General features: G+C 40.2%; 1 protein-coding gene across 1 annotated transcript in view; it reads right to left on the bottom strand.

The window, feature by feature from the left end:
• Nucleotides 1-13,286, bottom strand: part of NKD1 (naked cuticle homolog 1 (Drosophila)) — a 108,315-nt gene that overhangs the window by 36,597 nt on the left and 58,432 nt on the right. Inside the window, exon 4 of the mRNA XM_009885069.1 lies at nucleotides 1,586-1,643. Within this exon, the coding sequence (XP_009883371.1) occupies nucleotides 1,586-1,643 (58 nt within the window). The remainder of the gene's footprint in view (nucleotides 1-1,585; nucleotides 1,644-13,286) is intronic.

Below are 13,286 nucleotides of genomic sequence, written 5' to 3' on the forward strand. Positions count from 1 at the left end.
GCTCTTCCCCAGTGGCAGCACACAAGTGAAAGGACCACCTGCTGGTATCTAAATCTTGTTTTCACTACTAAGCTACTTCAGACGAAATGAGACGCATCAGAAGTAATAATGTAAAACTTCTGAAAGACTGAAATTACAGTAGCCTAAAAGGTTTTACAGTCTAATAAACACAATCCTGCTGCTGACTAGTTTGGAAATATATATTGGATATTATGTTTGCTATGCAAGACAATTCTGTACAACAAAGTAAGAAATAATTAGAGGCAAGGAAAGGTAGAATGAGACATAGAAAAATGAAATTATTCACCTCACTGATATTTAATATCCTCTGTTATGTAGATTGTCCTATAATTCTGAAAATTAAAAAGCCATCCTTTATTAGAGTTATGTCCTACTATGAGCAGAAAGGAAAACTGTGGTGAAGTTAAATACTGAAACAGTTGTAACAAACACTGACTCCATCATGGCAAGTATATCTTGCTTTTGTGTTTAACAGTAGCCTACACGCATTAGCTGAAATTGAGCTCCTATGTTACGGGCACATATGAGGGAATATTCTTTGTAAACTAAAGACATGACAGAAACATGGGATCCAAGAAACACAGTATATTAACACATTTCATAGGTAAGGAACTGGAAAACAGACATTCTTAACATAGAGAATCTTTCGAGTTCTGTTTAGACAGAAGTCTCTACCACCAGAAACGAATGACTGGATTGTAAAAGGACAGAACTTTCTAAGTTAAGCTTGACATGGTTCATTGCTCTACATAAATTGGGCATATTGTTTCCACTAGCCTATAATATCAATCTAGCACACAGCCCATGCAACCTCTTGTTATACTAGAGGGTTTCCCAGAGAGTTTCTGAAGTCTCATTTCTTTGATTTTTTTTAAAATAATGAGCAACAATGTCCTCAAATTAACCTTTTCTGTTCATCAATCCCCATTTGCCCAACTGAACTTCAGGTTACGTCTGATGTGTCCTCTGGTACGTAGAATACAGCGTCCACACTCAAGTTCCCCAAAGGCCCTTCCTACCACAACAATGATACCACCTCCACTGCAAGGAGAGGCCTGATCACAGATGAAGAGATGAGATAAGCCTTAGGAAGAAGTTATCTGAGGCAATAACGATTCCATCCATATTCAAGAGAAATGTATTGAGTAAGAGTCTCTGGTCTTTATTAGAAATTAATGCAGGAGTTTGGCTTGTGTAACACAGAAGGGTGTGCAGTGTATCACAAAACCCAATGCTCAGTGATTGCGTTTACCACCTCTGCTGGGGACAGTGATATTCACTACTACCACCACTGTCAAGAGAAGTACCCGGAAAAAAAATTGTGAGATCTTGAATTAAAACACTTGGTCCCTGTGATACAACTGGGTGACTCTTTTTGATACTAGGATGACAGTGGTAGGAGATACAGAAAAAATACCCTATTCCCATCTTAACAGTTTTGCCAGGCAAATGACTCATCAGTATATCAAGAACTGCACTCTCATATATGCATTCTCACAGACTTGTTCACTGACTTACTCCAATACCCCTTAATATTAACCAAGAAATTTTGTTCTTTAAATACCTTCTAGATGAAAGTGTTCATCACCAATAGTGTCTCTGTAGCCTTCCCCAGATAAATCCTGTTTAAAAAAAAAAAAAAAATATTAATGACAAATATACTATAAACAAAGTGTGAAGAATATGTATTTACTATCACCAGGATTAATTTAAAACACCACCGAGAGCACCAAAGTTGTTTTCCAGGAAAGAAATCAATCACTTTATTAGTGGTAGTCAATGCATTTAGTGCTATTTTACGATGCTCTGGATATACTTCAGGACAAAAATTTAATGGAGATGACTAGATTGTACAGGGGAAAGAAAAAAGAAGTGTTCATATTCAAATCCTTTTACAAAGTAGATTAATATTTAGGATGTCAATGTTCTGTCAATCAAGCAAGATAAAAAAACCTCCAAATAGAAATGATAAAGAAGAAATAAGCCCTTCTCTACCCACAGAGGAATGTTATCGCTTGGTTCCACCAACAAACATAAAACTTTCGTATGCCAGAGGTCACCTAAGAAAAGCAGATACCAGACTCTGAAGAGCTGCCTGATCCTTCAGTCCCAAAATTAATGAAATTTTGTCACCCAAGTACATCTAGAGCAATACAGAAGCAGACGCCATAGATATGCAGATGATCTTATCTCAGAACCAAACCCCATTTCTCTAATGGTGCTGAAGTAGTAATAAAGGACATCAGTGGGATTTGGAGCTAATCCTACTTACAAAGACCCTGAAGAGCATTCTTACTCTCTTATTAACAGACCCTTCCAGCTCCATCCCCCCACCCCCACTAAACCATACGCAATGACAGCCATCCTCATGTTTTGCCTTCTCCCATTCACTCTGAAGGCTCTAGCCTCATCGTAACATCACTGACTTTACATTATAGTCTGGCTCCTTAGATTCTCCACAAACACTCTCTGCCACTGATTAGCAGTTAAGGTGATAAAGAAGAATATGGTCCTAAAAAACTGGTGTGCTGCACTCGTGGCCATTTTAACTTCACCTGCAAAAACATACCAGGAACAGAGCCAGCATTCTCAGCATCAACCTATGAACTACAAGCTGACAGTATGGAGCTTTTTGCACAGGATCAGAACAAGGGAATGACCTGTGAAAATTAATATCTGGTTGTATTAATTAGCTTTACTGTTAAGCAATTTTATCACGATAAAAGCAGTTCACCTGTTTTTCTTGAAAAAGCTGACAGAGGTTCTTTTCTGCCTTCCGCATGCCCAAATGTTATTCCTCGAGATTAGTTATCAGAAAATAACTAAGCCACAAAAGCGTATCTTAGGAATTCTTCAGTATCAATTTCTGCAACAGCATTTTAAAAATTAGATTTCACAAACACTTAACTGGATAGCTAGCCCAGAGACCCTGAAAATACTGTTCTGTTTGTGAGCAGACACCCCGAAATAAAGTTAGAACTCATGGGCCAAATGGTTCTGAGAAACGCTGGCAACTTGGCCCGGAGTGCTAGCATTCTGCACAGCACAACTTTGCTATAAAAGCTGTCATTCTGCATTTAGCTTTCCAAGGAGCAAATCACAAAAACTATTTTGTTTCCCTGAGTTTTTGTTCCAGAAAAAAAGGTCTCTTTTTTTGAGCATGTGCTAATTAATATCAATCATTACCTTAAAAATTACAGAAGAAATGGACAATGAACAAAAAGAAGCCATTAAACGTTGGCATAACTTATCCTCCTTCTGCAAGATGGTCTTTCCAGGGCTGTGTAAAAGTTAGTATACTTCCGTTTGATCAAATTCCCCCATGTCATCATTTTCCATGAAGCTCAGAAAGCACACCTCTGATTGCTCTGGTAGATAATGAGATACATAGAAGTGACTACATAGGCATATATGGCACCTCTGCTCTCTCCCACAAAGCTAAATATTTAACAACGGGTTTGTTTGTGTGGGTTTTTTTACTAAACTCAGAATTCCTGCTCCCTCCTGCTCTCCTGGGAAAAAAGAAGTATTTTCTGTTAACCTGATCAGCAAATATGCAATGAGTAGGTATGATCTTACTTGTGATGTCCCTCTGAGGAGAATACTATCTAGCTGGTAGCCTTCATCTCTTAAAATTTTAGCAAAGCAAGCAGTGCATATGGGTATCAAATATTGCCTGTTAAAATGATGTCATTAATCTCATCCTCTACAAAACCTGTAAGTCATTAATTTTTATGATTTTTCAAATGTCACTTAAAAATGAGCACACGTTTGTTGATGTAAAATGCACCATCAAGTAACTCAATAGAAGAGCAGAAGACAAAAGTGTAAAACAGCAGAACAAAGCATTAATATTCATTAAGCTAGCTTCCTTAAGCGAGCTTCCTTATTTTCTCACTTTTAATCATTACATGGGTCTTAAGTAAATATGTTTTATATTCTAGTCTAGTTTCACTCCTTCTCTAGCTCCTAGTTATTTAAGTTAAAGTAGTAACTTAACGCAAGCAAATTTCCAGTAAGTGTTTCTGCCTTAAACCAAATTATTATCAATTACCAAATTCTAGAAAAGTGATTTTATGATGTTGAACAATAATATTAGCGTTAAATACCACATAAATTGACAACACATCTTGAAACTGATGAGAGTATTGTTTGATCATTTTAGTGACACATTTAAGCAGAGTTCCTCAGCTCCAATTCAAATGTGTTCCTCTGTGTGTGTAAGATTATGACATGTATTATCTTTGATAGACAGAAGTGTACCCGCAAAAGGTGTGGGCAACTCGAGGATTTTACAGGAAAAAAAATGAAGGGGAAGAAAAAGAAACTGTATCATTCATCTTATTATCATTAACTCTTCTGTCAAAAAACTGCAGAGTTACCTGAACATTTTTAGCACCGAGACAGATGTCACAACCTGGATAAATACTAAAATGCACCTGCTTGAGAAGAGGATTCTGGACAGTGTATGTAAACTTGCACTCAACAGAAAAGTACAAAAGCTGAGCAAGCACCAGAGAAAACAATTCTGACCGCAGGTCGTACTGCATAAGAGAGCATTATCCCAGTAACCTGTACAAATTGTCTTAACGTGAATAAGAGAGTGCATCTACGCCCAGTTACCCAAATTCAGAAAATGGACTAGAGCAAAAGAAAAGGGTAACTGTGTAAGGCAACTTGCAGCTCAAGAAATTCTAGTGGGAAGCAAAAGCTATAGCCAGGTAGGAATATTTGACATGAGGGAGAAGCATGTTGGAGCACAGGGGAAACACAGGCTCAAGGGGATGAAAAACCCAGCAGCGGCTCTGCCGCTTGGCCAGGCTGTGTGGTGTGAGCCACCCCGCACAGCTGCAGGAGCCTGGCCGGCAGCAGGAGCGGTGCCCGAGAGAGCAAAAGCAACAACATTTAGGTCATAGGTAGTTGTATATCACTGTCCTGACACGATGTTTTAAATCACAACACTGCGTTTTCAAACTGGAACACTGAGTCATGAAACAACCAAAACCAGATGTACCCTGTGAAATACTATATAAATGAGGTCAGTGAGCACTTGAAAGAATAAAGAAAAGAATCATTTAACGTAGAAGGACTATTCCAGCATGCCATATCTATAGGTTGCTAAACAGGAACCCACATAGAGTAAGTGTCTCTACGTCACTGGGAGTTTCCCAGACAAATAAGTTGGCCTCCATTAGCTACGAACACTAATCACCCAAAATGACTGAGATTCAGGCTCAAGCATCTGCTTCAAAATTCTGAACAGCTGGCTGCCTGGCCTGGGTAGCAAGGACCTTGTGTCACATATATCCCATTCTGATAGGTGCCGCTGTACTCAGCTGAGATTTAAGACGGTGGGGGTGGAGAGAAGAGTTAATTAGTGCAACTCCCTCAGAAATGCTTCTGAGTATATACATACATGAGGAAGAAAAACAATCTTTGAAGCTCCCACACCCCAGGGCTTCTAGTCAGCTGGTTACAAGTCAGGCAGTCGTCACTCGCTTCCCACCTTTGCCGTGCAATCAGACTCCGATGAATTCTAACATGCTGGGAATTTTATTTTTTTAACCCCAACCTCAGCCCTAACCACCCTGTGCAGTTTTCTTACTGATACAAGTCTCCGGAGACTAAAGGCCAGACACTCACTCAGGGGCTTCCAGTTATTGACTTCTTTCTCACCAGCTATCTGAAAATGCTGCCATCCAAATCCTCACTCATTGTTCTGCCTACATTGCTTTACTCCTCCAATGCCTTTGCTGGCTCCCTTTCTGCTTCTACATCGAGGTTAAGCTCCTCGTCTTCACCTTCCAGGCTCTATACAGTTGTATTTGCATTCACATCTCCTAGCCATACCTCCTATGCCCACCGATTCCTTTTATCTTGGTCACCAGTATGACCCTTTTCTACCTGCCCTGGCTCTACCTTTTCACGCTGCTCTCCATAACATCCAGCAGCCAGCACACAAGAGCCAAAGTTAATGGAATGCAAAGAGACTGTATTTTAGCAACCCACGTTTGGACTGACATGGTGTTAAATACAGTTTTGCTTTTGGTGTAAGTAGAGACAGCTACATCTATAGATGTATTAGATATATCAAAGGATAACCTTTAACGTTGGTAGGTTATCATAATAACAAGCACGGTTTTAAAGTTTGGACCCCCCTACTCCCTGAATTACATCACAGTCAATATTGCGTTAATTAATATTTTTCTAAAAGGTATTGCTCTTCTCAAGTAGAAACAAGTTGCTTTACCTCTCCTCCTTCAAACATCTCATTAAAATCCTTTGATTTAGCCTTAAGATACTCAATTTTCCACATTTTTGGCAGAAAGTACGCACGCATTTCCTGTTTTAGTCAAGTTCTTATCAAGGCATCATATCCACCACTTTCCCCAAGTAAAATACATACAAAATGACAAATTGTCAACCAAGAAAACTTTCCTCCCTATTTTTAACCATCTGACTGAAACATGTATTTTTTTCTCTCTTTATTCTCATATTGATGCAATAAAGTTCCAGTACTTTTGGAGAGAGCAAAGTTGAAGAAACGCGTTTCACAACAGGACTGCAAGGCATAAGATATGTGGTAACTCTAACATCTTGTGGAGTAGATTTTATAACAGTTTCAAAGTAGCTGCCAACAAGAATGCTGTGTCACCTATGCACAAACTTCCATTCTTGATGTAGACAAAAAAACAGTCCCAAGAAATAGAGGTTCAAGAGAATGAAGATGCCCTTTGGCCTGTCACCCAAACAACTGAGGGCTCTGCCAACTGCTAAGTGGCTATTCTGAGTGCTCCAGTCTCACTTGCGGGAAACAAGTTTCCAAAATAAGTCTTATTTTCATACAGCGAGTCCTTAGCAGATTTTGAAAACTGAGTCTCTTGACGATGCTTCAGGAAACCCATCCAAAACCCAAAGCAGTCATTATTATTGTTTGACTTCATTTTTAATCTTCTCCAGACTTGAAGTGAAAGAGGTAAGACTTTTTTTGAAAAACAACTGATGGGAGGAACCTAGTTCCCCTTTGGGTATGTAAAATTTCCCATGGACTAGAAACACAGCCACATGTTACTATGATCAACTCAAGCCTAGTCTTCACTACTAGGAAACCTATTCACACCTCAAACCCCAGTATAATTTATTTCAGGATAATGCAGGTGAAAGTTGATACTCAGTTATCTGAGGTGATCATCATTCTTTACAAATACAGCTTTACAACCAGGCCTAAAACTTGGAAATAAAATAAATAAATAAGTAGATTGATAATTAAACTGCTTGTAGTCAGACATACCTGGAGATGACATTTTGCTAGGTTAGCAGGTTCCATGCATACAAACCTATGCAGTGAAATATAAGTAAAAGTAGACGTTTGTGCACACAATTTTGTGTGATCACTACTTACAAGCAAAAGATAAGAATGCATTTGGGGCATGCATTTGGCTCTCTCCACATTTGGAAATGAAGTCTTCGTATTAATATTCTCTTCCAAAAAATGCTTGAAGATTCCCCTCGTAAGCCTTTTTAAATAAACCACATGCTTCTGTATTACTGTGTCCTATTTAGGACAAGAGCTTCCTTTCCTTCCCTGTTCATAAGTAATCTATACACCCAGGGCCTTACACAGATAAAATATATATTCCAAGCCTCCCTACAATGAAAATTGAAACTAGGCAAACACAATCAAGAATTCAAGCATATACCATATAGAAAAAACACTATAGAGCAATACACATTTATGCCTTGGTTTAAGCCTTTCCTTCCGCAACCATGAGGTTTTTACGTTTTCTTTTTCTTTGTGAGTTTGTGATTCTAGATAATTTACTAAGAAAGATAACTCACCAGGATTCAACTTTCTGTAAAGAATGTGTAAAGCAGCTCACACTTGGAGAAGTCAAGGTGACTTTAACTATTAGACCAACATTAACATATACATTCCAACTGCAATAATGCAGTTTGTGAAGCAAAAGCAGCAAGCTCAACTTCTATAACGTTGTCTTTCTCTGAAATAAGAACCTGGTGCTCTGTGATCCATTGCAGATGGGTTTTTCTTCCTCTGCCATGCATGGAAGCTTCTCTCAGATAAAATTTCTTCATAATATAGTCACAGCAGGTAGAGTTCTTAAGAAAACAGATTTCTCCTCTAAGATCTCTGATAGATGATCTTGGGTGGGTTTACCTGCTGTGATTTAGGATTTTACTGCCTTTATCTGCCATGATGGCCTCTACGTTCAAAGTTACAGTCTTCCTACCAGAGACAGCAGAACACCATGGGTGCAGCACAACAGATACTGAAATTGACCCTTTGGTGCTGTAGCACAAAGTTCACACTAATACACCAGCTCAAAAACTATGATGATGAAACACACAAATACATTCAGTTTGGCTGCCTCTGATCTAGGAGCAGTAATTTCCAGCCATAACAATATGGTAATAGTTTTTGAAATCACTGTGTCTATATCCACCAGTTTGACAGAACTGGAGCCCCTACACTCTCATCTCACAGAAGGCAACTGTAGAACGATTCCAGCTGCTAGTAAAATACTGTGAAGATAAAGACAGGATAACAAGAAAAACCCACAAACCCCTTAATCTCCAGTCACAAAGGATCGAGGACTATTAGAGGCTTATGAGGCAAAAAGTATCGCCAGTATCTTTATATCTCTGTCACAGACCCTCAAATGGGTACAAGGAGCAGTTCTATGACACTTTTAAGGCTATCCCATCCACAGGAACATGAACATGAGGCAGTGAAAGTGCAAAGCAGATGGACACTTATGTAAAAGACTTCATGATGGATGTCTGAATAAGTAAGAAAGGAAATGTGGTACTTTTTGCTCCAGGTTGCTTGCAAGATGCAGCTGAATCTCTTTTGTCCCAATCCAACACCTCGACTGGGCTTTCCAACAGGATAAAACACAAATCCTTTCTTCATTCTTCTGATACATTTCTTTTCTCAAGCCTATGAAAATCGGGTAGTGGCAATGCTGGAACATGCTCTTAGCAGGTAACTGTCATCTCTGCTGCAGTGAGTAAACGAGCATCCTCTTTCAGTGGTCAGTCACTGCAACGTGCATTCAACAAAAGCTACCAGCCTGCTTATTTAACTTGAATCATGAGACTCCTATGTGTCATGGAAGAGAAACATGCTAGTAAATATATATCTATTTATATCCTGTATACAAAAAAAAATATATACAGAAGTAAAAAAGATCCATTTAGGGCACGGCTTTATTTAGATCATTCCAATTTCACGACAGAACATTACTGTTTCTATGGTGTTTTCACCCTGGATTTCATGGATCTTCAGAAACTCTTGCTAGGTGTTGCGAAGTGACATCTTCCATTAACACTACTATAGGAATTCTGTCACTATTATGGCTTCTACTTTTTAAGGTGATAGGGTGAGACAGTTTTTCACGGACTGAGGGCAGATAAGAGATGATATAATTGAAAGCAACCGTATGAACAGACCTATGGACTCAGCAGTTACTTTCCAACTGAAGGGTCCAACCATCTCCAACTAAAAAAGATGATTAGTCTGAGATTAAATAGGACTGAAACAAGAAATGACTGCTTTTAGCTATATTTAAATTCACTTTGAAGCTACTTCAGAAGGACAAATTAACTCACTCTACAGATTCAGCTATTTACCTTACTTTGTTCTTCCAGCTATCCTCTAACCAATTTGCTGATTGCAAAATCAGTTGTCCCATGTCCCCCAGGATCTTATCTTCAACATAGATTATACTGATGAACAAGTCTAAGGACATGAATGAAAGAGGACAAATCTTCATCTAACTTCCAGCCTGGAGAAGCTCAATAACTCCTCCAAATTACATATTTTCGGCTTCTTCACCATAGCAGACAGACGGACGTAGCTATGTAATAAATCTGATTTTCTGTTCAGCTTCCTTTCATGATAAATTTGGTTACCAAGAAGCTCTTTAACAAACAGACTTAAGTGCATTGAGGTGATTTTACGCAGGCATACACTGAGAAACAAGCATGCAGAAAATGGCTACAGTGCTTGGCTACGGAATAACTTGCTCATTTAAGACGTGATCACTGAAATCAAAGGTACTCTCTCCACCAGCGATCATTAGAGATTTAACATACCACATTCTGAATCTTTCTTGTGGTAACAGCCCGTGTCGTCCTACATGGCACAGGTTTTCATACAGCACAAGGGCTTAAAGCTCCCCTAGAATGATAATCAATGCTCCTCTATTATGTTTATAGCTCTAAGTCTTTTCCTGCTAATGGATGACGTATATTTATGCAGCTGGAGGAAACCTGGATTCAATAACTGCTCCACCACAGACTCACTGTGTGGTGTAGGGTAAGTCACTTAAATCTCTCTGTGCCTTCATTTTCCAACTGTAAAACAGAATTCCTGATGCCCACCTTTGCAAAGAGCTCTGAATCCTCAGGACAAAACCATACCCTGCTAAATAATATTACCTTGTTAGGAAGCACAGGTGTGTGACCCCGGACACATATGCTAATGTTGATCCATAAATCTGTCAACAGGAGGTGCTGGCAAAACAGATGGTTCACATTCCTTTTTAAACCACCTCTTTGTCCCCAAAGCCCAGGTATGTCAGCTAATCATTTTATAACTGGTCAGGGTTTTAATGGGCCAGGAAGTCACAGTGAAGCACAATGCCACCAGCTTTATGGCTGAAAACGGAGCCAACGACAAAAAGACAGACAGAGAGGTTTCTTTTACCCTTTTCCTCTGCTCCCTGGCACGTAGGACAAACACTGTAAAGCTCTGCAGAAAAAGATAAAAGCAAAAGCAGAACCCATCCCCACACATTCCTGTAAGTAGTACAGCGTCAGCGATCGTGCCTCCATGCTGATTGATGCTGCGTACATAGAAACAGACACATGTTTTTTAATTACAGGCAATAAAAACCCACAGACACACACCATTTAAAAACCTGATTTAGATGAACAGTTACATGTTGACCCACAAGGTCAGGAGGATTACAAGCAAATAAAAAGTTCACTTCTAAACATTTATTTTACTTTATTTTATTTACTTAAGAGCTACCTCTATTATTAGGAATTTCAATTCCCCATCTCAATAGCTGAAAACTGAGCACACAGCATTTTTCTTGAAAATGTTACTGTAGCAACAAGGGCTGTGGCAGGATTGATGCTGCAGGCTGGGCAGGCTGCTGGGAGGGAGCGCTTGGGCGGCCGGCCGTGCGGGACCGTCTGCCACGCACATTCCCATAAAAGGAATCCCAGGGCCAGAAGACCACATCAAAGCCGCCGAGTTCAGCAGATTTCCCCTTCCCCTCCCCCCGAGTCTTTGAGACGGAGACTTCATACTCCAGAATTTAATATCTTTTTTCTCCCTCCCCCCATCGGCCCCTTTGTCTGCGTCTCTGTTCTCTAAGAGCTAACAGATGTTGATGCCATATAGTTTCAAAGAAAACTTTTGATGCCCACATAACTCATTACAACTAATATATTCCAAGAATGCTTGTAGCTCAGGAAACACTGGGGTGAAAAAACAGAGGAGAGGGGGCAAATGGCTACACTGAATAACCCTTGAGAGAAAATAAATAGTTCACTTCAAAGTCATCAGGGAATTCTTTAACAAGCTCTTTCTTCCGCAAAACACAGAACAAATTCAGCTGAGCCTAGAATTCCCCAAGGAAAAAAATAAAACCAAACCCCACATAAATGGCAAAGCAGAGGGAAGCATCAGAGAGGTCGCCCGGCTCACCCAGCAACAAAGCGCAGCATTCTCGAGGTTCGATATTCCCAAGCAACCTGCACTGTGCCAGGGCACAAAAGCACCGCTGAAAAGCAGAGACTGTCAACAATAACAATACAGACAGCCCTAAAAAAAGCTAACCCTGTCCCTCCGCACCGAATGAATGCAGGCAGCGATGAAATTGCTCAATTGACGGAGCACTTCAATTCAGCCTTACAACACATGCAGGACGACTTGTCACGAATGTCACAATTATAGAGAAGAAACACCGGCTCATTTAGCAAATGCAGGTGACTGCATTTTTGAGGGCAGGCAGGTCCGTGTCCTTAGCTGTTTTCTAGGCTTACATCTAGGATGCAACCCTTCATAAATTTTCCTAGCAGGTCTCCTCCCCTCCCCTGCTGCTTCAGCACACAGCTGCATCCTCCTTCCCGTTTGGTGAGAAGCCCCCCAGGAGTCACCAGGGGTTGGTGGGGAGAAGGGTTGAGAAAAGGGGGGGAGGGCGAGAATGCGATTACATCAATTTCCACAGCAGGAGGATCAGATTGCATCATTGTACACAACTTGGGGCCTGCTCTTTTATCCCTGATGCAGGCAAATTTCCCACTGAAATCAGTGGGAGACCCGTCTGTGCAAGGACTGCAGAATCGGGTGTTCTGTGATCACGGAATTAGAAAGCAGTAGGAAGCCACACCTGGCAGCACCTCTCTCGGCGGTGCTCTGCCCTCCGTCGGGATATCAAATCAAAACGAAAATATAACAACGATGTTAAATTCCTTCTCCCCCTCATACACCAACTCCTAACAATCCACCACCGCAGTTATTGTATAGAAGTCTGTATAAAGTTCCTACCAGTGAACTGCAGACTTCACACAAAACAAGAAACAATGAGAAAGAAAATGGAGGGGGGGTGGGATCTATGCCATACACAGTCGTAGCCATCTCTCATCCAGTAATTAGAATGTAAAGAGTTTTAAGGGGTTTAGACAAACAGGTGTGTTCTCCTGCTTGGTTTATTTTTTCAGGGGTTTAGAGGGAAGAGGGGAAAAAAACAAGTCAGCCCCACTTCAGCAGCAACAACACATGGTCTCTTTTTCAGAACAGTTCAAATACAAACCATAGTACTGTAGCACAATATGCAGAATTATTAGTTTCTCACTGCTGCTTATTTCCAAGCAACACACTTCGCATCCACTTTCATCTGCAGAAAAATTTTCCTTGTAGCAGCTCAATATTCTCCCCACTTTAGCTGCTGCTACTCCCGTGCACACCTTCTTTCCAGAATATTTATTCCCCAAACACACTGGTAAACAGCTTAGGAAAACCAGAACTAAAATCTTCTATCAGGTTTGTTCAGGATAAAATGTGGTTCCTCGTAAAATGATTCCTTATTATCTCTCCTGCCTCACTGTTTGGGGATGGATCATTTCCTCTAGGGAATAACAAGGAAGGCGTCCTCAAGCCTTGTGGCTTTGTAAGTAAAATACCGTATAACTGAGGTCATCCACCACATTTCAGAGTGGCAGGGAAGGTG

Source organism: Charadrius vociferus, unplaced genomic scaffold (assembly GCF_000708025.1).
Source record: "Charadrius vociferus isolate BGI_N301 unplaced genomic scaffold, ASM70802v2 scaffold475, whole genome shotgun sequence".
Lineage (NCBI taxonomy): Eukaryota > Metazoa > Chordata > Aves > Charadriiformes > Charadriidae > Charadrius > Charadrius vociferus.